The sequence below is a fragment of the Verticillium nonalfalfae genome (genome assembly GCF_003724135.2).
Source record: "Verticillium nonalfalfae strain VnAa140/NRRL 66861 chromosome Unknown scaffold_191, whole genome shotgun sequence".
Classification (NCBI taxonomy): domain Eukaryota; kingdom Fungi; phylum Ascomycota; class Sordariomycetes; order Glomerellales; family Plectosphaerellaceae; genus Verticillium; species Verticillium nonalfalfae.
In genome coordinates, this window is record NW_021167416.1 from 1 (window position 1) to 20,746 (window position 20,746).

The 20,746-nt window shown below is 56.6% G+C and overlaps 12 protein-coding genes across 12 annotated transcripts; 5 read left to right on the plus strand and 7 right to left on the minus strand.

Annotated features, from left to right (window-relative positions):
* Nucleotides 1-235: 235 nt before the first annotated feature.
* Nucleotides 236-1,453, plus strand: D7B24_003302 (uncharacterized protein; the record flags this gene model as incomplete). Its single annotated transcript, XM_028637494.1, has 3 exons — nucleotides 236-332; nucleotides 390-767; nucleotides 822-1,453. 3 exons carry the CDS (start codon nucleotides 236-238, stop codon nucleotides 1,451-1,453), a joined length of 1,107 nt encoding a protein of 368 aa, XP_028490717.1.
* A 24-nt stretch (nucleotides 1,454-1,477) lies between these two features.
* Nucleotides 1,478-3,384, minus strand: D7B24_003303 (uncharacterized protein; the record flags this gene model as incomplete). The annotated part of the gene is made up of 3 exons (XM_028637495.1): nucleotides 1,478-1,484; nucleotides 1,554-2,718; nucleotides 2,763-3,384. The coding sequence occupies 3 exons, from the start codon at nucleotides 3,382-3,384 to the stop codon at nucleotides 1,478-1,480; spliced, it is 1,794 nt and encodes a 597-aa protein (XP_028490718.1).
* Nucleotides 3,385-3,873: 489 nt separating this feature from the next.
* D7B24_003304 (uncharacterized protein) lies at nucleotides 3,874-4,314 on the plus strand (the record flags this gene model as incomplete). The annotated part of the gene is made up of 2 exons (XM_028637496.1): nucleotides 3,874-3,999; nucleotides 4,153-4,314. 2 exons carry the CDS (start codon nucleotides 3,874-3,876, stop codon nucleotides 4,312-4,314), a joined length of 288 nt encoding a protein of 95 aa, XP_028490719.1.
* Nucleotides 4,315-4,449: 135 nt separating this feature from the next.
* On the plus strand, nucleotides 4,450-5,562 carry D7B24_003305 (uncharacterized protein; the record flags this gene model as incomplete). Its single annotated transcript, XM_028637497.1, has 1 exon — nucleotides 4,450-5,562. The coding sequence occupies one exon, from the start codon at nucleotides 4,450-4,452 to the stop codon at nucleotides 5,560-5,562; it is 1,113 nt and encodes a 370-aa protein (XP_028490720.1).
* Nucleotides 5,563-5,640: 78 nt separating this feature from the next.
* D7B24_003306 (uncharacterized protein) lies at nucleotides 5,641-6,162 on the minus strand (the record flags this gene model as incomplete). Its single annotated transcript, XM_028637498.1, has 1 exon — nucleotides 5,641-6,162. The coding sequence occupies one exon, from the start codon at nucleotides 6,160-6,162 to the stop codon at nucleotides 5,641-5,643; it is 522 nt and encodes a 173-aa protein (XP_028490721.1).
* Nucleotides 6,163-6,331: 169 nt separating this feature from the next.
* Nucleotides 6,332-6,928, plus strand: D7B24_003307 (uncharacterized protein; the record flags this gene model as incomplete). Its single annotated transcript, XM_028637499.1, has 1 exon — nucleotides 6,332-6,928. One exon carries the CDS (start codon nucleotides 6,332-6,334, stop codon nucleotides 6,926-6,928), a length of 597 nt encoding a protein of 198 aa, XP_028490722.1.
* Nucleotides 6,929-7,728: 800 nt separating this feature from the next.
* Nucleotides 7,729-9,281, minus strand: D7B24_003308 (uncharacterized protein; the record flags this gene model as incomplete). The annotated part of the gene is made up of 3 exons (XM_028637500.1): nucleotides 7,729-7,736; nucleotides 7,796-8,200; nucleotides 8,246-9,281. 3 exons carry the CDS (start codon nucleotides 9,279-9,281, stop codon nucleotides 7,729-7,731), a joined length of 1,449 nt encoding a protein of 482 aa, XP_028490723.1.
* A 971-nt stretch (nucleotides 9,282-10,252) lies between these two features.
* D7B24_003309 (uncharacterized protein) lies at nucleotides 10,253-10,791 on the minus strand (the record flags this gene model as incomplete). Its single annotated transcript, XM_028637501.1, has 2 exons — nucleotides 10,253-10,259; nucleotides 10,313-10,791. 2 exons carry the CDS (start codon nucleotides 10,789-10,791, stop codon nucleotides 10,253-10,255), a joined length of 486 nt encoding a protein of 161 aa, XP_028490724.1.
* A 111-nt stretch (nucleotides 10,792-10,902) lies between these two features.
* On the minus strand, nucleotides 10,903-11,842 carry D7B24_003310 (uncharacterized protein; the record flags this gene model as incomplete). The annotated part of the gene is made up of 3 exons (XM_028637502.1): nucleotides 10,903-11,315; nucleotides 11,412-11,727; nucleotides 11,774-11,842. 3 exons carry the CDS (start codon nucleotides 11,840-11,842, stop codon nucleotides 10,903-10,905), a joined length of 798 nt encoding a protein of 265 aa, XP_028490725.1.
* A 528-nt stretch (nucleotides 11,843-12,370) lies between these two features.
* Nucleotides 12,371-13,702, minus strand: D7B24_003311 (uncharacterized protein; the record flags this gene model as incomplete). The annotated part of the gene is made up of 1 exon (XM_028637503.1): nucleotides 12,371-13,702. The coding sequence occupies one exon, from the start codon at nucleotides 13,700-13,702 to the stop codon at nucleotides 12,371-12,373; it is 1,332 nt and encodes a 443-aa protein (XP_028490726.1).
* A 624-nt stretch (nucleotides 13,703-14,326) lies between these two features.
* On the plus strand, nucleotides 14,327-15,676 carry D7B24_003312 (uncharacterized protein; the record flags this gene model as incomplete). The annotated part of the gene is made up of 1 exon (XM_028637504.1): nucleotides 14,327-15,676. One exon carries the CDS (start codon nucleotides 14,327-14,329, stop codon nucleotides 15,674-15,676), a length of 1,350 nt encoding a protein of 449 aa, XP_028490727.1.
* Nucleotides 15,677-15,753: 77 nt separating this feature from the next.
* Nucleotides 15,754-18,073, minus strand: D7B24_003313 (uncharacterized protein; the record flags this gene model as incomplete). The annotated part of the gene is made up of 6 exons (XM_028637505.1): nucleotides 15,754-15,875; nucleotides 15,935-16,324; nucleotides 16,381-16,438; nucleotides 16,495-17,341; nucleotides 17,744-17,805; nucleotides 18,056-18,073. The coding sequence occupies 6 exons, from the start codon at nucleotides 18,071-18,073 to the stop codon at nucleotides 15,754-15,756; spliced, it is 1,497 nt and encodes a 498-aa protein (XP_028490728.1).
* Between the last annotated feature and the right edge of the window lie 2,673 nt (nucleotides 18,074-20,746).

Below are 20,746 nucleotides of genomic sequence, written 5' to 3' on the forward strand. Positions count from 1 at the left end.
TAGCCTACTCGACTATATAGCCTACTCGACTATATAGCCTACTCGACTATATAGCCTACTCGACTATAATATATATTATAGTATTCTAATATAGCTCTTAATCGCACCCTTTACTTAGCCCCCTTAGTTAGGTCAGACTAAAAATAGACCTAAGTATCAGCTTAGGTCGATACCCAATAGTCAGGTAATGTATAGCTTCATATTAACATCCCTATCTATTAGACAGCCACCTACTATGAAGTCCAAAGCTCGTCCGCTGATGGCGAGTGAGTACCTTGTATCGCTGGGTGCCTGGGGCTGGATCGCTCTCCTGCTACGAGCAACTCGCATCAGTATGTTAACACCCTTCTCCGCCAGACCGTGCTACATCCATTGACGCGTCGACACAGCATTCGCGCTGCTCCTAAAGGTCGCACGCGCAGCCATCGGCAGGCCCACGCGCTTCGACACATTGTACGAGTATGTTGTGTACCAAGGCATGCTGGATTTCCAGTCCAACCTCGATGCCGTGGCCATTCAGAACCTGCTACCGTCCACAACGAAGACGTGTCGCAGCGTAGCCAAGACGCTGGGCATACCGCACACCGAGATCCGACTTGGCGATGGAACCATGGCTATACGGTTGGGCCGCGCAAAGACGGAAAAGGTCATTGTGATCTTCCACGGCGGCGGATACATGGGACCTGCGCTCCCCGAACAGGTCAAGGTCGCGTGGGGGTTTGGCGATTCTCTCCCAGGCGACACGTCTGTCTTCATTCTCCCATACGGTGAGCCTTTCAACTTGCTGGACAACGCCCATCGCTAATGACATGCCATAACAGCCCTCGCCTCGGAGACCGGCAATCACTACCCCCGTCAGCTCCAGCAGGCTGTAGCGCTCATCGACTATCTACTTGACTCGCAATCCGTGCAGCCCTCGACCATTACATTGATCGGAGACTCTGCCGGCGGACACCTCGTGCTGAATCTGCTGTTGCACCTCGCACATCCGAACCCCCTCGTATCGCCTCGACCGATTCAAGGACGCCTCGCCGGCGCCGCCCTCATTTCGCCGTGGGTCGTGAACGGAAGCGCCGGGAGATCGATGACAGACAATACCGACAAGGACATCTTAAGCCCCGCCGCCCTCGAGTACTGGACGAAGAACTACATGGGCGATTCGGCGCCTGACTACTGGAACAGCCTCCTCACGACACCGGCAGAGTGGTGGGCCGACTTGCCGGTCGAGGACATACTCGTCGTGTACGGGGACGACGAAGTGCTTCGGGACGGCACGGCAGCGCTGTGCGAGGTGATGCAGGCTGGTCATAAGAGAACGAGAGCAGTCAAGTTCCCGCGCGAGCTCCATACCCATATGCTAATGAACCGGTTTCTCCGTATCAATAAGCCTTGTGCATCCGAACGCGTTTTTCTCGAGTGGCTCTCCGAGTGTCGGCCTCGAAGGGATCGGTAGAATCGTGCCACGTCACAGCAGTCATCAGAGTCTAGGGAAATAAATATATTCATGCCAGAAACAGTCCCCCTTGCGCACATTGATATCCCACCACACGTACGGAGTCACCAGATCGGCCCACTCCATCTGCAACGCTGTGCCATCTGCCGAGCCGCGCAACGTCAGCGACGCGAGGCCAAACCTGACGTCTGCCACGTACCGCATCCAGCCACCGGCAAACGACACGTGCAGCACCATGGGCCACGTAGGATGCGACACGAACGCCATCTCGTCCCTCTCGGGCGTCTCCTCGAGGTAGAGCACCGCCTCGACGTCTCGGCACGCGCCTCGCAGCGTCTCGGGATCGGAACGCGCCGCATTGAGGACCCAGAGCAACGGCTCATTCGGCGCCAGCATGTCGAGGAACTGCTGCAGGTAGCGTGTGAGGCACGGCCACCGCGCAAACTCGACCAACAGCTGCCAGATCCCCAGCACGAGTGGCTGGCTCCGGTCGCCACGCGTCACGAGCTGGTCGGCAATGACACCGGCGAGACCCGTTTCCAAGTCCCGGCCCTGACGCAGCAGCGACCACAGCACCCACGCATGCTCGAAGATGGCCGCCTCCGGGCTCTCGTCGGCGAGCTTTGCTAGGACCTGGAGAGCGACGACCGAGGTGTTGCTCGCGCCCATGGAAGGCATCGCCAGCTCGTGACTGCCAGGTGCCCAAGGCGTCACCTGGCTGAACGACGCGCGGGGCCGCTCGTCAGCCTCGATGCGGTTTCCAGAGACCAGGACCATAAGCGTACGACGCTCGGCAGAGTCTTGTGCATCAAAAGCCAACTGCAGCTGCCGTTGCATCGCCGTCGCCTGGCCTTCGAGCGCGGCGATTGTCGCGTTACGGGCCTTGACGGTGGCACGCTCGGCGCCTAGCTCAATCTCCACCCCCCTGAGCACCTCTTCCGTCTCTTGGAGCCGCCGGTCGTCGCCGCCGTCGGCCTCCGAGTCGTTGTCGGCGTCCCGGGGATCCTCGTCTTGGAACTTTTGCGAATTCGCCAGCTCCTCGTCGAGGTTCTCCGCCCTCTGCCGCGCCTTCGCGAGCTCCTGCCTTAGCTGCAGGATCTGCTGATCCCGCTCAGCCAAGTCATCGTCGGCACGCAAGCCGCGCTTCAGCACGCAAGCCGCCTCTTTGATGGACATCTTGTAAGCCTCGACGGTCAGCCTGTGCTTCCGCGCCTCGGCGGTCGCGTCGCGACGGGCTTTCTGCAGGTCGACGTTCTTCTTCATCTCTTCGTCGAGGCGTCGTTCGAGCTCGCGCTCGCGACGCGCCGACGTCGAGACATCTCGACACTGTCGAGACCCTGCTCCATGCCCCTGCACAGCGGCGGGGGGTGCTTCGCGATGCGGAGAAGCTCCTTGACGAGTTCGCTCGACGTCGCTGCACTGCCCTTTTGGCCTGCTACGACCTTCTGTAGGTCTCTCTCCACCTCGGCGTTGGATGCGAACAAGGCTTCGAGGCCTCCCACGCTCACAAGCTGAAAACCCGCGATCAGCAACGTCGTCTCGGGGGTAAAGGTATAGTCAAGGGTGCCGCTGAGGCGCTCCTTGGTCATGATCCTGTTACACGCCGCCTCCAAGGCCGACGCGTTGGCCTTGAGCACCTGAAGCCCGGAAACGAGCTTCGCCTGTTCGGCGTCGTGGGTCTCCAGCTCCTCCAGCCGTGCCTGCATCGCCTGCTTGTCAGCTTCGGTGGTTGTGCCGAGCTTCTTCGCGAGGTCTTGCTCCGCCCGGACGAGTTCTCTCAGCGCACGCTTCGTCTCGTCCATTCTCTCCTGGACCGCCGTCGTCTTCTTGTGACTCGCCGGCTGCGCAAGGCTGAAAGCGCCCAACTTGGACGCAATCGCCGGCATCTTCTTCGGCATCATTCGAGGGTCAGGCAGCGATGATGACGCCATTGTGGCCGTCGCGCAGTGCTGTCGTGATTTTATTGACCCTGGAGATGGAAGTCTGAGAGCGGGTTTACGAACTGACTTCAGCGAAAATTTAAGTAGTCGCACAAGAGGCAGTCACGATTGGCAGTCGTGGTTAAGACAGCCGCAACCAGTGCCCCCTCAGCCACATACCATCCTGCTAATATTGCCGTGATGCTACTGGCTCTGGCGATGGAATGGGGTCATCATGAAATTCGAGGCAGTCGCTTGAGGCAGCCAGTGCCCACCTACCTACCAACACTTGCTGAGGTAGGTACTATGTCGAGCACTTGCTTGGACAGTACACTGACCTTCATACGAACGTTATTTGGAGCATCGTGCGCCGGACATGGGAGGAGCCCCAGGATCGTCCCTGCTCCGGCGTGAGCGGGAAAATCTGTAATGTATCAAAGAATCTCAGCCCCAAGTCCTTTGATCTTCTCTCCCTTCTTCAGCCCTTTCACGACATTCAAAATGGACTCTACAGAGCCTATAAACTCCTTGGAGGTCCTCGTTGAGAGGCTCCTCCAGATCCAGCCCCTACTCCGGGCCGTCCATGACTCTGTCATCAGGCATGGCCCAGAGCAGATGCACTTTAGTGTAACGGCAGACCTTGACGGGGAAATTTCGACCTTGATCAGGTCAGCCCACCGGGCGGCCGAGGGCGTGATCGAGGTCGAGAAGACTGCTGCTCGTCGAGAGATGAGAGAGTCTTTGACCGGCGAGGAGAGCGTGCTCAGGCCAGAGTTCTAGTCTGAAAAGGCTGTTCTCAACCCCGAGATCGAGGCGCTGCGTTCAAGGCACGCCGAGCGGACTGCCCAAGAACGGGCAGAGAAGGCCATGAGGGCACAAACGCTTGACGCTGTCAAAGTTGAGGACGAGGCGAGGTTCCGACGGGCCGACGCCGAGGCCTAGACGCGGCTGGATGCTGCCAACGCTGAGGCTGAGTCGAGGCTCCGACGGGCCAACGCCGAGGCCCGGACGAGGCTAGAGCAGGCAGACGCCGACGTCAGATCCAGGCTTCAGAAAGCCGACGACGAGACCAAGGCAATGCTTCGCAACGCCGATACCGAGGCTGAGGCGAGGCTTGAAAGAGCTGCCGCCGAAGTCGACAGACTACGGACCAGGGCCGACGCGGAGATCCAGGCGAAACGCGACGACTCGGAGGCCACATGGGAGACGATCTCAGCTGTCAAGAGGTCTGAAGCTGCCGTGATCGCCGAGTCGCGCGTGGCCGCGGTTGATACCAAAGAGCTTGCGGCCGAGGCGTGGGAGAAGGCGGTCACCATGAGGGAACGCACGGCGGAGACCATGATGGCGACGATGAGAGCGAGGCTGGCCGACGCCGAAGGCAAAGTCGCCGACGCCAGGGCCAAGCCGCATGCTGCCGAGGACAAAGTCGCGGCCGCCGAAAACCTCCTCGCACAGGCGCGCATCCGCTTTCAGGAGAGTGCTGCGGAAGCTGCGGACTTGGTCCAAAGCAGCCACGCGGCTCTCGCCGAGTCTTTCCAGCAGGAGATGGTACGGAAGCAGGCTGCGGCGGATGCCGAGGCAGAATCGGTGCGTGAGAGTATGGTGGCGGCCCAGACGAGGCGCGACAGGGAGCTCGACTTTCGCGAGGCCCAGCTCGAGGAGCGATCGTCTTCGATCGACCTCGAGGGCAGGCTGTCGTCCATCGTGGCGCAGGTCAGCCAAGAGTCCCGTGGCGGCGAGGACGGCGAGGACGGCCAGGTCGATGCTGGGCAGTCTGCGCCGCAGAACCCGAGGCCCAGGTTCAGCCAGTGGGACGACATACTGGTACCGTTGAGCGAGATCCTGCGGCACATACCGCTGACACGGGCCAACGTCTCGGTTCGCTCCGTCATCTTCAAGGTCGCGCCGTTCTTGTCCTATCCCCGCATCGCCGATATCATGATGCGCGAGGTCGACAAGGTATTGCCCGAGCCGGTGTCCGACAGACTCATGTGGATGTGCTGGTTCCACCTCGCCCACTGGGCTGAGGACAACCACAGGTTCATGTCCACCTGGCAGCCTCACATCATCACGGGCACCACCTGCGGGCACTGCAGGCGCCCTCACCAGTGCCTGCGGTTTGCCCTCGTGGACGAGGGTGGCGAGACGCGGTACCAGTTCCGCCTTGCGAGTGACGAGGTACAGACATGAATTAGATGCTTAATTATATTTTTATCACTTACAGATTCACGTGAACAACGAAGTTGGGTGTACAATGTGTATTGATGCTTACGACGTACGGGATGCAAAGAGATCACGGGCCTCGAGCTCCTCGACCCTCGGCGGCTGCCCCGGCTGACTGAGATCAAAATGCAACCACGGCTGCACAATGTGTTCCGGCACGTACGTGGCATCAGGCAGCTCGAGGTCATCGCCGCTCTTGCGCGCGCTCGTCGAGGCTACCACAAAGTAGGCGGAGTCGTTACCGTACGCGTTGCGGTCGAGGAGGGCGGCCCACGGTGACTGTACGGAACATGCGACGTTGGCGGCAAGGTGGAATGCATGCACCCCTTCGTCGATGCGACATTGGTCCACGCCAGAAACGCGGAACGCGTTGCAGCAAAAGAGGACAACCGTGACCTGGTGGACGTCGTCGTCGGAAAGCGGACGGTTGCAGAAACCGAGAAGGCTGATGCCCCTGCGGCCGAGGAGCTCCTCGAAAATGTGTCCCTGCCGTCTCTGAAGCTGCTGTAATACATTCACCTTGACCTTTATCGTGGGTTTCCATGCCTCGTCCATCGTCGTATCCATCGCAGTACCGCGGTTTTGGGTATTGTTTCACGATAGCAGTATAGTTGACGTTTGGTCAACGTTCAACATTACCTGCAGGAGCTGAGAAGCAGAGGGCCAGGAGGGAATATTTTATAGGAAGGGCCAGGGAAGGCGGAAGCGCAGGCTGGGCCAGCTGCCCATGTCGCGGATGAACGCTCTCGTTCGCAGCGACGTCTTGCAGAAGAACCTGGCCGCCGCCACACGCGCCGAGATTGAGAGTTTCCGCGACGAGCTCGAGCTCGAGACGGGCATCGAGGAACGTCTCGGCGACGTTGAGGAGCGAATGGAGAGGCTCGAGACGAAGATGGCGGACGTTGCGCGAATGATCAGCTACCTCGGCGGCGACAAGGCCCACGAGAGCGTGCCCAAGACCCTGGCCAGCGTCGTCTGTCAGAATGCTCGCCTACGCTCTTCCGGCTTCACCCTCGACGCTGCCTGTCGCTTGATGACGCTGCTGCTGGAAAACTACGGCGCCACAGGCCACCAAGAGGCCACACCAGAGCCTGCTGTCGAGCCCGAACACGACTCGGGGGACGATGCCGTCGTGGACCCCGAGGTCTTCAAGGAGCTGACGAGGGAGCTGCATGCTAAGCCTGCTATCGATACCGATGTGGCTGGAGGCAAGAGCTGCGCAGCAGCCCGCAAGCTCATTAATATGGCCGGTGCAGGCTTTAACGCCCAGCCCGAGTGTCCGGACAGCAAAGAGTCGGTAACGAAATCGCCGAGCCCCAGCGTCAGCAGGTAGTCACCCGATGGACTACTAGAGCTATACGGAACGCAAGGGCCACGCAAGAGGCCGAGGAGTAGGAGGAGGATGAGGAGGATGAGGAGGATGAGGAGGATGAGGAGGAGGCCGAGGAGGAGGTTATAGTTGCAGCTTACCGGTATTACATGCTCTTTCTCTGGTACATGTTGTGACATAATAAACACTATCGCTATAATCGTGCTGTCTTATCTCGCTGTTGACTTCCTTCTGAGGTTAAGATTGTAACCCTTCAGGGCGCTGACTGTGATGCCATATTTTGCGACGAACATAGTCGTAGAGGATATATCACATGAAGGTCTATGAATTTATTATTCATTGCATGCAAGTCACAAGGGATGCAGGGTTTCTGTGTGTGTAAAAAAAAAAAAAAAAAAAAAAAAAAGGATTAAGAGTCTGCTAGCCACTCCGCCATACAATCATACCGGGCAGGATTGATGAAGTCCATCGACTTATGGTAGATGGGTATCTGATCTCTGTGCTGATCTGATTGCTGTTCTCCCGTGTATTGAAAGCCCACTAGTTCTAGCATAGCAGTCGCAGGGGGCGCGCTATCGGACGTGGAGAAGGACGATGCCGGATACCGCGTCTCTTCCGTCCCAACGCTTGTAGGCTTTGCAGCCCTAGCAGCAGACTGGGCAGCTCGTGGCACTGCAGCACCGAGAGACGAAGGCCAACCACCCTCGATAGAAGCCTCATCCGGTCGAGCAACAACAGCGTGCCCCCGCACGTCGGGCCCACGCGTCTGCTCTCCTTCGGAATGTTCTGGTTGTCCGAGGCTATTACTCGCCTCGCTGTCAGACACAACGGCGGGGGGGCCCATCGAGTCGGACGAGTCGCCCAAGTCACCTAAGTCACCCAAGTCATTCGACTCGTGTGACTCGTGCGGCTGGGCGTTCGGACCAGCCATCGGCCGTGCTGCGACAGTCCTGTTCTTCGCGGTGTACATGTTCTTGTAAACTCGCTTCGCGGGCCTCGCAGACGTTGCATCAGGCGCAGCCGTCCGCTTCGCAGACGTCACAGCAGGCGCAGCCGCCGCGATGGACGCCTCCTCGGGCGGTATGGCCGTCCGCGCTGGAGTCTCGAGATGGAGAGAACCCTGGAGTGGCGGCAAGCGCTCAATGGGCTCCACAGTCCTCGTCCGTTCGATCTGCGGGTATTGTGTTCGGGAAGGGGTTTCGGGAACTTCGACGGCACGTTCTTCGCTGAACTGTGTGGGCGGGATCGACAGCGACTCGGGAGGCTGTTGGCCAGCTAATCAGGTCAGCAATGGTTGGGGCGAATTGGTGGCGAACATACCCTCAGAATCGCCCGAATTGGATGACTCTGGCAATTCTGATGCTTCCGGCGTAAGTCCCTTGTCCTGAATCGCCGCGAGACGGCGCTCCCGAAGCAAAGACCGACGCCGGACGTCAGGAAGCTGCGTCTTGATACTGGGAATGTGCCGCTCGCTCCTGGCTTTGCAGGCCAGTCGCTCGTAGTGTGCAGTCGGCTTGAATCTGGGCACGAGGGTGTCGAGACTCTTGATGACGCTCGCCAAGTGGCGGAGCTGCACCTCGTACTCTACCTCGGCTTCATCATCATCAAAGTCCCCTTCTTCGACGTCGTCGTCCCCGTCACCCGCCAACTCGTCCATGAGCAGGACCAGCGGCGGTTTCTCTCCCGCGGCCCCATTGCTGATCTGACGAAACAGCGAAGCCATCGTTTGAGAACCATCTGAGGCCGCAGCCTGTCGTCCGAATTCTGCGAGGACGGAGCCTCCCACCATGGTCTCAAATTTCCAAGGTCGTTGGTCTTTGGTATGGCAGGCGACGGCAAACGCGATGGTCTGCCGCAGCGCTCGAATGTCCCTCTCCCAGATGGGATGGCTGACAAGAACGATCAGGTGGGTGCAGTACATCTGGTTCATGTTCGGATTACGCATGTTGCCGTGTCGAGGCAGCGCCTTGTGCTGACGAGTGCTAACTCGCAGGGGCGCCGACATCAGGCGATCAGGCGTCTCTCGCATAGAATACAGTGTCGCCTTCCAAAGACCCCCGATACCCCCGTGTCTGCCGGTACTGGGATCCAGTAACGCGACAACGACCGGGTCATCGTTCATAGCTCTATCGAGCTCGTCTTCTTCTTCTTGCGTCCACTGATCACCAAAGGTGGCCGCTAGTAGCGAGTGAAGCTCTCCAATTGTGATATTCGGAGGAGCTTCCCTCCTGGCCCTCTCCACTATCTCGTCCTCGTCCTCGGCTTCGTCCCCCAGCCGGTAGCTCCACTTCGACTCCTCCGTCCGGGGCGCGGCCGCGCCTGGCTGGCCATGCTCCGTTGGAGGTAATCGGACCATCTTTATCTGATATCTTGGTGTAAAATCTGATGTCTTGATGGAATTGGGCTTTTCTGGGTGTTTGGTGATGATGATGCTGGTGATATTCTTTCTAAGAATAAAGGCTTGGCTTCTTCCTTGTGCTGCACCCATGTTTCTGTAGGCAGCCGTTTTCTCGCCCCTTCCACTTGAGACATGCATCGCTGATTTGACTTATGACAAGGTAAGTTCTCCTCGTCTACTATCACCTCAAGGCTATTATTCCATTGCTTTTCAGCATCCTCTGCTATCATCCGCAGCAAACTCGTCACCAGCATTCCTGTTGCCTGGCGTCGATCACGGCTCTCAGAGCACGCCGACCAAGAGCACTGGAGCAAACGGACAACCAGCGCGTTTCCTAGCAATCTCTGGCTACCCAAGCCCTGGCTGAGTCCTTCTCCACTACACCTGGAGCTGTTGCTGACCCCTTTTTTCGACAGGACTCATTACCCAACCGAAGCGCTCCACCGATCCCATGCCTGTTCCCCGAGAACGTTAGTGCTAGCGGGAATAAGGGAATGCACAATACTCCTTTATACTCTCGTCTGCGGTTCCGGTGACCTGCTCGTTGGCTCCCCTTGAACCGGCTCCCTCGCTCAGTACCTTCTCGTCATCTCCAATCGACGAAACAGAGGTCTATATGACAGCACAAGTCATGGAGTACACATTTCACGTAAAGAGTAATAGGTAGCGCAGGAACGAATATATTCATACTCTTGCCCTGCGTCCGCAGCCCGTATCAAAGCACTCGCACGCCTTTACCAAGTCTCGCCGGTGCTGATCTGTAGCTGCTTTTTGAGTGCTAGAACGTTGTTTAGAGCAGAGTGAAGGGATCTTCCACAGGGTCCGCAGGTAGTTAGAATATATGTATGGGATAGGAATACATCTGAATTCTGGCTCTCCACAGTTTGCGGGGGCCCTCCGCAGCATATATATACGTTCTCTTGTGACCCTTAGCCCCTGGCCAGCCCCCTAGCATTGCAGGCCCTTGCTGGCTCCGCAGGGGTCTTGACATTGAGCCTTCATCGTGGCACGTCTCGTGCGTCCTGTCGACGTTTCCCGCCGCGGTAAGAGCGGCTAACTCGCGCTTCCACTCATCGCTGATGAGTTGCCGGATCTCGTTCCGAGTGGCTAGACAGATCTTGCCAAACAACTCGCCCTCGAGTGTCCGCAGCTCAGCTGCGTTAATGTCCGAGACGAGATCGTTGAGACGCTCGACGTTGGCGGGCGTAGGCACGTGATGCTGGAAGCAAGACCTCAAGAGCGTGCTCAGCTCTTCAAGCTCCAGGTGATGTCGTCTGTCGTGCTTCTCTGTGAGGAATACGGCCGCTCGCACGAGAGCCCCGATTACCTGGGTGTACTCGGGACGCCCGGGCCGACCACGTAGGCCTCGCTTATTGTTCAAGCGCACCACGACGTCCTCAAGACGTGTGGCTTGCTCGAAAATCTCCGTGTTCCAGACCAAGAGGTCGTGAAACGCGTCGAGCAGCATGTCGGCGTGCGCAGGAGACTTAGGGTCTAGCCCAGGCCTGGCAAACGCGACTCGAACGCTCCAACGGCCGCTTGACGACCCGAGCACTCTCTCTACGAGGTACTGAATTTCCTATGGCATGCCGGGCGGCTGCACCAAGACGTTGCTTGTCCCGACCATCGTCACGAGGCCCTGGCGGTTGAAGCTGCCGGGAACTATCACCGAAAACGGGGCAACGCCATGAACGGGCACATCCCCCAACTGCATGTGCTCAGCCTTCCACGCCTTGAGCATGGTCTGCTGCGGCTTCTGCTGCTTCGGCGCCTTGCAATTCTTTGCAATGTGCCCAGCCTCGCGGCAGTTGTAGCAAATGTGCTTGCTCTGAACCGCCGCGGGCTTGGCGGGCTCTGTAGCCTTGCCATTCTTGCCGACCTCTGTCCATCCGCTGGCGTCCAGTCTTCTCTTCTCCATGACCATCCGACTATATATAGAGTCGCGAAGGCCCCTGGAAATCTTGGGCTTCTCGGTAGGGAATTTCATGTCAACTAGATCGAAGGCGTTAGTGAAAGGAAGCCTTTAACGTGCGATGGATGAGAATAACTTGCGATGAAAAGCCCAGACGCCCCCGACCGCTAACCAACACAGGAACCGGACGCCGACGGAAGACAAGCCTAGCTCGAGAAGCTTTTTCCGTGTCTTGTAGACCGATTCGCCGTATTGTGCAAGGGCGGTCGCGTAGGTTAAAGGCGTCGAGTCGACACCTACCTTCCTCGCAACCAACTCCTTGAGCCTGGTATCCACGAATTGATGCATGGGAAGAGATGACGGACCCTCGGCAGTGTCTATCCACTCGATTCCTTTATCCCATTCGGCGGTTTCCTCTTCGGCTCGAGTCTCGTCCGTGGGCCTACCGGGGACAGGGTCCCCGGTCTCATCCTTGGACAGCCCGGCAGCTCGCTACTCCGAGCGCTTCCCCCCTCGCCGCCTTGGGTCCTGGACCAACAGGCAGCTCTGTCTTAGGGCCCAGAGCAAGCGCTGCCATGGGCGCGCTCGCGGCGTCGATTTTGGACATTTCGTCCTCCATCTCATCCGACCACTTCAAAATAAAGGGCCGGTTTTCCTCTTCCGACTTGATGGTCAGGCAAGGACAGATTCACAGATTGATGCTGCTTATGCTGCTGATGCTTCTGGACTGCTGAAATGTCGTTGGTGAATCCTGGAGAGGGGGAAGAGAAGGATAGGGCCCTGGAGAAGGAAGGTCCCAGATAAGTCGTCTCCAGACAGGACCTCGGCAAACATCATGGAATATACTCGCACGTGCCATCATCATGGAGAGACTATGCCAATAAAATAAAACAGACACGGTATAGGTACGTCATGCAAGGCTTAGAGTCACTAGCATACAAGTACAGGTGCCGCAAATAAATTCAATTACTGCAAGCAAAACCAGGGCCCTTGGCCACCCCCTCATCTCTACCAAACCGCCCATCACTATGACATGTCCATCTCGCCCTCCAGCACGTCGCGGAGGTTGCCCCCAACGGCTGTATCGAAATCGGGCTCGAAGGCAGTATCGCCTGCCTCGCCGCTCCGATAAGGATCACCGTTTGGGCGTGTAACCGATCTCGTCTGTTGGCCCAACTGGCAAACCAAAACTCTTCGTCTGCGTGGCCTCCATCTCCGTATCCTCGCCAGGGCCCTTCTCCGCTTGCGAAGAAGAACCATAGGGGATCGTCGACTTCGGGTCTGCAGTAAGGGTTGTCGGCGGGCCATAATCCGGGACGGTCTCACAAACGGGGATCGGACGAATTGCCTGGCCGCGACCGCTGCCGCTTGTGAAAGGGTTGTGAATTGATTTGGTCAATTCACCCCGCGGCTGCAGCTCACGATCCTCGTTGTGCGTCGAGTGCGCCAAGTTCGCCGTCGGCGTCGAGACCCAGCTTGCGGCAGCAGCCATGGCTTCGCGCTTTTTAACTCGTCTTTTCTCCCGCTTCAGCCTGTTTTTCAAGGTCTGAGCCGTGGCGCTTGCGGTTGTCGCCGATCTGGGCAAACCCTCAGCCTTTTCAGCTTCGGGCAGCGCGCTGCTAGACGACGCTTGCATGCTCGACGGAGTCACAGACGGGGCTGGGTTGACAAAAGTCTCCCCATTGCCACGCTGCTTCTTCGCAGGTTGCCGCACGTTAGCCGTCGCCGCGTCCACAGCACTACGTTTAGCAATGGTCGCGGCGCCGGCATTGTCACCCGTGGGAGAGTTGGGTATGACCTCCAAGTTGGGCTCAATGTTAGCTGCCCTCAGCTGATCCTTCAACTGATTGACGAGCTGTACATTGTACCTGACCTGGTTGTTCAGGGACCGAACATGATTGGCATGGTTCTTCTTCAAGGTTCGGCTCCTTTCGGCATGCCGTTCCTCGAGAAGTTCCAAGTTACTCGCGTGATCTTTGAGCCGCTCGAAATCGCTTTCGGCTGCTGTCTGAAGATTCGCACCGTGTTTGCCCTGGAGGGTCAGTGGATGATGCCACTCCTCTCCGGCTTGTTTGACTTTGTACGCGATCAGGACACATGGTCCGTTTCGGTAGAAGAAGTTCGCTACAGATACTGCTGCGTCGTCCCTCGTTAAGCACTTAGTAACAGTTGCGCCGTTGATGACAGTCACGGCAGGCAGGTGACTGAAACCGTCATCGTCGACTAGGTCCACTGACTGAATGACGCCGCTTTTTGATTCGCGGGTCGTCACCAAATGTCCCGTGCCCTCCAAGCGCTCGAAATTGTTATCGTGGTAACAGCGAATTTTGTTTGCCACTTCCAACTCGGCGCTGGTTAGAGCAGGCGCTGGGGACACGAACGTCGCCCGTGTGTCCTGCGCACCTGCTGCCGGCCCGCCGCGTGCGTCACCCAGCGAGCCCCCGCTCATCTCGTGGCTGTTACTCATGAAGCTTCAAAAAATCAGCAGGGGTATTAGATGACGGAATGGGATGAAATACCAGGTGTTTGTTGTTTGTGGGATGTGATGCTGTTAATGGATCATTAGCTCTGGTTCTGATGATATCGTGGCGACGGCGATGGCTGACCTTTGAGTTTCGGGAGCGGGTTGAAGGAAGGAAGGGGAATCAGAAAGCAAAGGTCGCAAAATTTCACACATGTGCCATGATTGCTGCCTGCGACTTCATCACGTGGGGCTGTCCAAGGCAGGTGCCCGTAGTCCACGAGATGCCATACTGGTCGTCAAGTGCTATCCGCGTTGCAAGTCATCAACTACAAGTCATCGACTACAATATTTATCCTGTGAGCCTGGAGCCCCTGGCTCGCAAATCACAGTACCAAGTTGCATGCTCCAAGTGACATCCTTTCAGGTTCGAAAAGTTCCTAATCCCCCTGTTGGCCCCCGATGTTCTCTCGTCGAGCGTCGTCCATTGCGAAATCACGTGCTGCATCGCGCCTGCGCCTTCCGCCCCTGCCTCATGCCGGCCAGCCTTGCGTAGTTGCCTTATCCCTGAACACCCACAAACTTCTCTTCTCCCCTTTCCACCTCTTCATCACCATCACAGCAGCCACGATGAATCAAGAAACCTACCGATCCATCTGCCCTCCCAAAGGCACTGCCGAGGCCTGCAGTCTCACTGTTGTGCTGCGCGCCATCTTCAGCCTCCTTGACTCCAAGGGGCGCCAGGAGTGGTTGTCCCACAACATTGATTTTCTCAAAGTCTCCCTCGATGACAAGCTCATGCTCGACCGAGACTATGAGCAGAAGCAGCAAGATGCCGCCAGAGCTCTTCTTGAGTCGAGCTACGAGGGCAAGACCCCGTCGCCATACATCGAGTTGGCCGAGTGCGAGCTCTTGCTGAACACGCTGTGGGCGTCTTCTTCAATGAAGCTGATCAGCAAGTTCCTTGTGCGCAAGAAAGAAGGCGACAAGTGGTCGGACTGGGGTCCCGTCAACGTCTCCGATCGTGACTTGGCTGATTGGGGTCTCGTCGACTACGATATGACTAAGGAGAGAGAGGGCACGAGCCTGTCAGAGGTTGCATGCAGGCGCTTGTGCATCTTTAAGAAAAGCGAGACTCTTCATTTAGACCCGTTTTTTGCATGTCCGATGATCATGCGAGTACGCCACGTCCCTGGCCAGCGTAAGTTGGATTTTATCCAGCTGCAGCGCTTCGTCATGTGTATCTATTACAAGCGCCCGTACTACCTTCTGGCAGCGGTGCGTATCGACGACAATGGCAAGGAGACTGAGCGCGTTCGTCTCTATAGGCCGTTCGGTGATCGTATCACAACCAAGTGTGAGGATAAGACGGTGAGCGCTCACTACATGGACGACGAGTGGAATGTTGGTGAGCCTGGCTTTGTGTACATGCTGTACTACCTCCAGACAAGCGACCTGAAGCCTGAAGACCCGGGTGACGATCAATTTGTCCCGGAGTCCGATGAAGCTCGGCGCATCGTAGCCTCGCTTACGGGAGGGGCCGAGCAAAACAAGAGGCAGATGGTTGAGAAGAAGGCCGGCGAGAGCGCTGCCATGGGCGAGCCGCCTCGCGCCGAGTCAAGCTCCAGCAATGCCGCCCGAGAAATATCGACGTCGAGTATCACCGAGTCGTCCCAAGCCGCACAGCAACGGAGGCGCGAGGACAAGGGTAAGGACAAGGAGCTGCCGAGGCCCATCGCTTCGAGTGGTCGAACCAATACAGGATTGTCTTTGGCCCAGTCGATGAGCAGTGAGAAGCGGCCCGATCAGGACCAAGAATTGCTTCTCCCTGGTAGAATGCGCTTAGAGGACGTTGAGCCTGTCGGAGCTGGATCGTCGGATTTCAATCAGACGAGCCCCGTCTCGCCGCATCATTCTACTAAGGAAGTAACAGGCAAAGAGATTTGGGATCTTATTTTTAGTACGATCAGGTCTGAATAGGCAGAGAAAGGAAGATTGTCTCTTCCTGTGAGGAGGCTTTCACTTCAGAAACAGGCATGGGCATGGGTATGAAATGATCAAAACCGTTCCAGCGCCGGATCCGAGGCGATATAGTCCTTTATCGCCTTCATGCCCTTTCGGGATGTACTGAAATCGACCCAATAACCATCATTCGTCTTGCACATGACAGTGGAATGGACTGTGAACATGGTGTTAGTAATTCTCTGAAGCCTGGTTAAGCCCAGAAAGGCAACTTACATCTTTTAGGCGTCTTTCGCTCTCCGCCGTGGCCCAGGACAAGCATTCCCAGCGAGCGGGTCTCGCCGCCCTGCTTCTCTCTCGTTTTCGCCGCATTGGTGAAATCGACATCCTTCCAGGCTCCGCACCAGTTGGTCACGCCGTATGACTTCTCGAATGGTTCACAAATGTGCAAAGATTGGCCGCGCTTGACCATTTCCCGCATCACAGCCAACCCGACGTCGCTGCCTTTGTTCGTCAAGGTTTCGTTGACGGCTTGGCGGTTGAGGTACGCAATCTCGCCGACGGACGTGGAGCGCGAGTGACGGTAACGTGATGACGCATAGATTAGGGCGTTGTGGATATAGCCGTTGCGCGCGGGGGACAAAAGCTGAGGGACACGGCCACGCACTACCAATTGTGCGTCAGAGACATTCCGACGGTAAATATGCTTGATAGAGACTTACGATTGACGGTTTGCGAGAGTGAAACTGTAACAGGTGATGTCTTATACATGTGCGCAAACTGGAGCCCATACTAGTCAGCGCTGTTGCCACATGTCTATGGCCATGGGAAGAAACCTTTGTCAAGATGCCAGTCAGAATGTCCGCGTGCGAGATTCCCGGGTCAGCCCCGTACTTCTGCTCCAGCTCTTTCGACGTCCGTACCCGCATCGACTCGACCATCTGGAGCGGGAAGAAGATGATGTGGCTCTCCTCGGCATATAGGATCAATTCCAGGATGAAGCCGAGTAGCACGAACACGTACTCGCCATACCGCCTGACCCGCATCCACCCCTTACGGTGCGTATCCCGCTTCGGGAAATCCTCAAATGCCTTATCATGTGGAAGTACCTCTTCGTCGTACCCTAAGAACGGAGGAGGTGTTTTCCCCTCGAGAATACCCATCCATGCTTTCACAATGTTGGCGAGACCAAGCTGGTCGCCGAAGACATGCAGCATGCTGATGGCGACGACAGTCGCGTCGGTAAATGTGCGGATGTGGACGTAGAGGATCGGGGCGTCAGCAGGATCATCCTTTTGCTCAAAAGGCCAGTCGGCGGGTCTGAAGCAGCTGTCGACGTCGTCGATGGGCTGGAGGAAAGCGATGCCGCTGCCCGGGGAGGGACGTTTCAATGATTCAGTGACAGTGCCAATGGAGGCCTCGGTGTCTTCCGAGGTCCAGTTGAAAAGCACGTATTCATCGTCGAATGTCTTGGGAAGATGATACTCCCACTGTCCGTTTTGGGTACCTCGGACCACGCGCGCCCCTAATTTGCGCCAGTGGTTACGGATCAGATCTGTCAGCGCGTTCCGAAGAGCATCGACGTCTAGACGGTCGTTCACGATGAAGAACGTGCGCGTTCTGATGTTAGGAATAGGGGCGATGAGATCGGTGAGAGGGATGGGAATGGTGTCCATCTTGTCCCTATACTAGCACTCCAGCTAGACTAAGTCTGATGAATGATCGGTAAGCTGAGAAACAGCATTGTCAAAGGGGCGAAGGATAGTTGGCGCCTTTTAGGTAGTCCTCAACCGCCTTCCCAATAGGTGATACGGCTTATACCCGGCTGTTCCACTGGGCTGAGGCTGCGCGTCAGCAGCTAGTTTACCAAGAGGCCCGGGCTCATGGGTCAGGGTATCATTTCGTCTAAAAGGGGTACGTAGGCCTCCACCCATCGTTCGCCTCATCCAAGGAGAAGTCATAAAAGCCTCATTCCAGCGAGACGCTCGACGACCAGCCCTCTAGGAAAGAGCAGTATCTACTTGCTTCATCGTCCCGGGCGGTGACCATACTCTATAGCTCATGGCAGCTGTGATGGAAACGAACCAGTCCACTGGATTCCTCGGCCCACGGATAATCAGGCGCTGTCTCCGGCGGTGAAAGCGGTCCTTGACACCGTCATTAGCGCTTATTAGCTGGTGGATAACATACTTTCCGCTAGCCCAAACAGTTACACTCGCGATTGTGGGGCTAGATTGGACGGATCTAGAGAGTTCACTCTAACGCCCGCGTCGACAATTTAAGCCTCGCTAGCTCATGGACACCATTCGGGCGCGGTACCTCGAAGGCTGCTTGGTCGCGCTGGCGCCGGGTGAGGCGTTGCCCTGGGTCCTTGACCGAGCCCGCTACAGTCCCGACTGTACGGGCCGCTTTCATGTGCCAAGATGGGTGGTGTGTGGATCGGGATGTGGCAGAATGAGACCGGCAGGGGGGTGCCGGGTGTTTGGCCGGAGTAGGCCAGAAGGACCGAGCGCGGAGGAGGTGATAAGGATGGCCAGCGGGCTACACATTCTAGAGAGGCCACTGTTTGGTCGAGGGTGGGATGTCCTGCTGATTTTTGCTATCCTGAGGCGGACGGTATTGCCAAAGAGGCCGTTGTTCTATCGAGAGCAGAATGTTCAGCTTCCTTACGCTGTTTGGGGGGGGGGGGCGATGGGATGGATTAGGAGGACATTACCAGGCGTTCATCGACCATGAATGTTTGGCTCCCTCAACTTGTGGTGGGATCATGGATCCGGGAAACCTACTCGCAGAGGAGCAACTGCGGTTACGACGTTTGACCTGTCCGCTGATCGTAGTATGATGCCTCTGTTCTGCTGGTGTGCTTACCTGGGAGCACGAAATGCAGCCATCGCTTTTCCAAAGTCGGGGGTTACGGCTGTACTTTCAGATGCCATGGGATGATCAATATTGAGGATTATGAATCTGGGCTCCAAACGTCAGCTGATGCGGACAGTGACAACGCTCGAGTTGCGCTTTGGCAGATGCCGCCTGAAGTGCATGTCAGGGATGCAGCGAACGCCGTTGGCACCTTCCTTCTCGATTGTTACCCCGCCATGGCTCTCTAATCCAAAACCCATCAACAATATCCCAGAACACCGCCACATCCCCTCCCTGCTGCATCTGCATCTTGATTCCGCTAACATTGCTTTTGACAGGGCCGAGTACAAGACCAATGCAGGAATAAAGTATCACACACAAGAGCCGAACCACATAAGAGGAGGACAATACGGGCAGGGTTGGGAATGGCATCCATGAGATGATCGGCGTAAGAGCACCGAACACGTAAGAGGGTGAATGTACTCGCGGGCAACGGGAGACGAGCTGAAGATCCGAAACCGACCGACGGCAACATAAGCGAATCGAGGTTGAGCATGCCGGCTAAGAATGGCTTCCACCGATCAACGCAAGATCACGGACTGCACAGGAGCAATACACGGGGGCAAGAGCTTGAGAGCACAAGGTCACAAGAGCCTGACATGGGCGAGTCAGGAAAGCAGTCCGAAAGGCAGTCCAAACCTTTTGTGCTCAAGCATTACGTTGGTGTGGCCAAGAGAGCATCAACTGTCGGCGGTCGGCGAAAGATTCCAGGATGAAGCAAAATGAGAACACCACGTGGGGCAGGAGAGAGCACGAGAGCCCAACACGAACGAAACCGAGACCAGGGTCCAAATAAATACTTCTAACCTGTGAGAGAGGTGGCAAGATCAGGCAAAAAGCTTAATCCGATATCGTCAAGGTTGCTGACCGGCTCCTCCAGGCTGCTAGGACGAGATTGAACATATCTCGCAGCCTCCCACATCTGACACGCCTCTACTCGTAGGGTAACGGAGGACCATCCTCCTAAAGACGATTTCTTCATTGTTATTATCTGTGACTTCATAATCGTTGCCAGTGACAGCAAGTACAGTGCTTGTAACCATGGTTGAATCATTTTCCCGTTTGATGTAGACATCGTCAGTCCTGGTACCATGCTCTCCCTGCGACGAAGATGTTCCCCCATGATGCCAACGCTCGCAAGATCATTATTGACAAATAGCTAGAAAGACAAAGGAAGCGAGAAAAAGTCCTTTCACACTGGGTGGGTAGACTCCATGCATCGCGGCCGAGCTCGTCTTGTAGCGCACGGTGTGTGTTTCCCGACCTGCGGAAGCCTGGTCCATGCATGTGGTTATTTTTGTGTCGATTGATTCTTCCGACTTCAACTGGTCCAGATAGTCGTCCGTCAGCTGGCACCAAACAACACAGCTCTCGAGGCCAATGCGGTGAACGTAGGGCGACGGGCAGCATTCGTCCAAAGCGTAGAGACTCTCGTTTGTGTAAAAGGTCGCTACCCAGTTGACGCTGGTGGGAATGCCGTAACCTGATGATGACATTATGTCCCAGGCTTCTGAGCTATTTTCGCATTTCGACATGGCTGCTGGCTGGGCGAGACGGTGTTGGTGTTGTTTAGTGTGCGGAACGCTGGTGCTGCTGCCTGAGTAGGCGCTCGAACGTAGGAATCTTATGATTTGAACGAGTGACGATGCGACAATTGGGCCGTATGCATCGCGTGTGCGGCTTATCTATATACGTAGATATTCCCGCCAGCTGGTGGTACTGGGTTCCAGCAAATCTGGGATTCCGATCCTCGCTACGTCATTGACGCTACAGGGCTGCGTACACATGCTCACGATGCCAAATCGGTGAGCCAAGAGGCAGGAGTGTGCCAAGGCTAGCACCCAAGCGACAAGCATCCACTGGTCGAAAATAAGATTGCTGCAATCCTTCCAAAAGGATTCCACGAGGCTAACACAAAATGAGAAGCTTACAAGATCATACTACGGCAAAGACAATCCTTTCGCCGAATTCACCGGAAAACCAGGCTCCATGCAATGTTCAGGTTGAACGAGTGATAGTGCTCGTGACGTCATGCCAGCCGCGCGCCGCTCGAGACCGCATGAGCGCGAAGGAAGTGTGCCGCCTGGGCAAAACTTTGTAACCTCCACGGAATGTACTTGCGGGAGGCCATCTTTGTCACTACTTGATCCGTGATGCTTGACGTTGCCG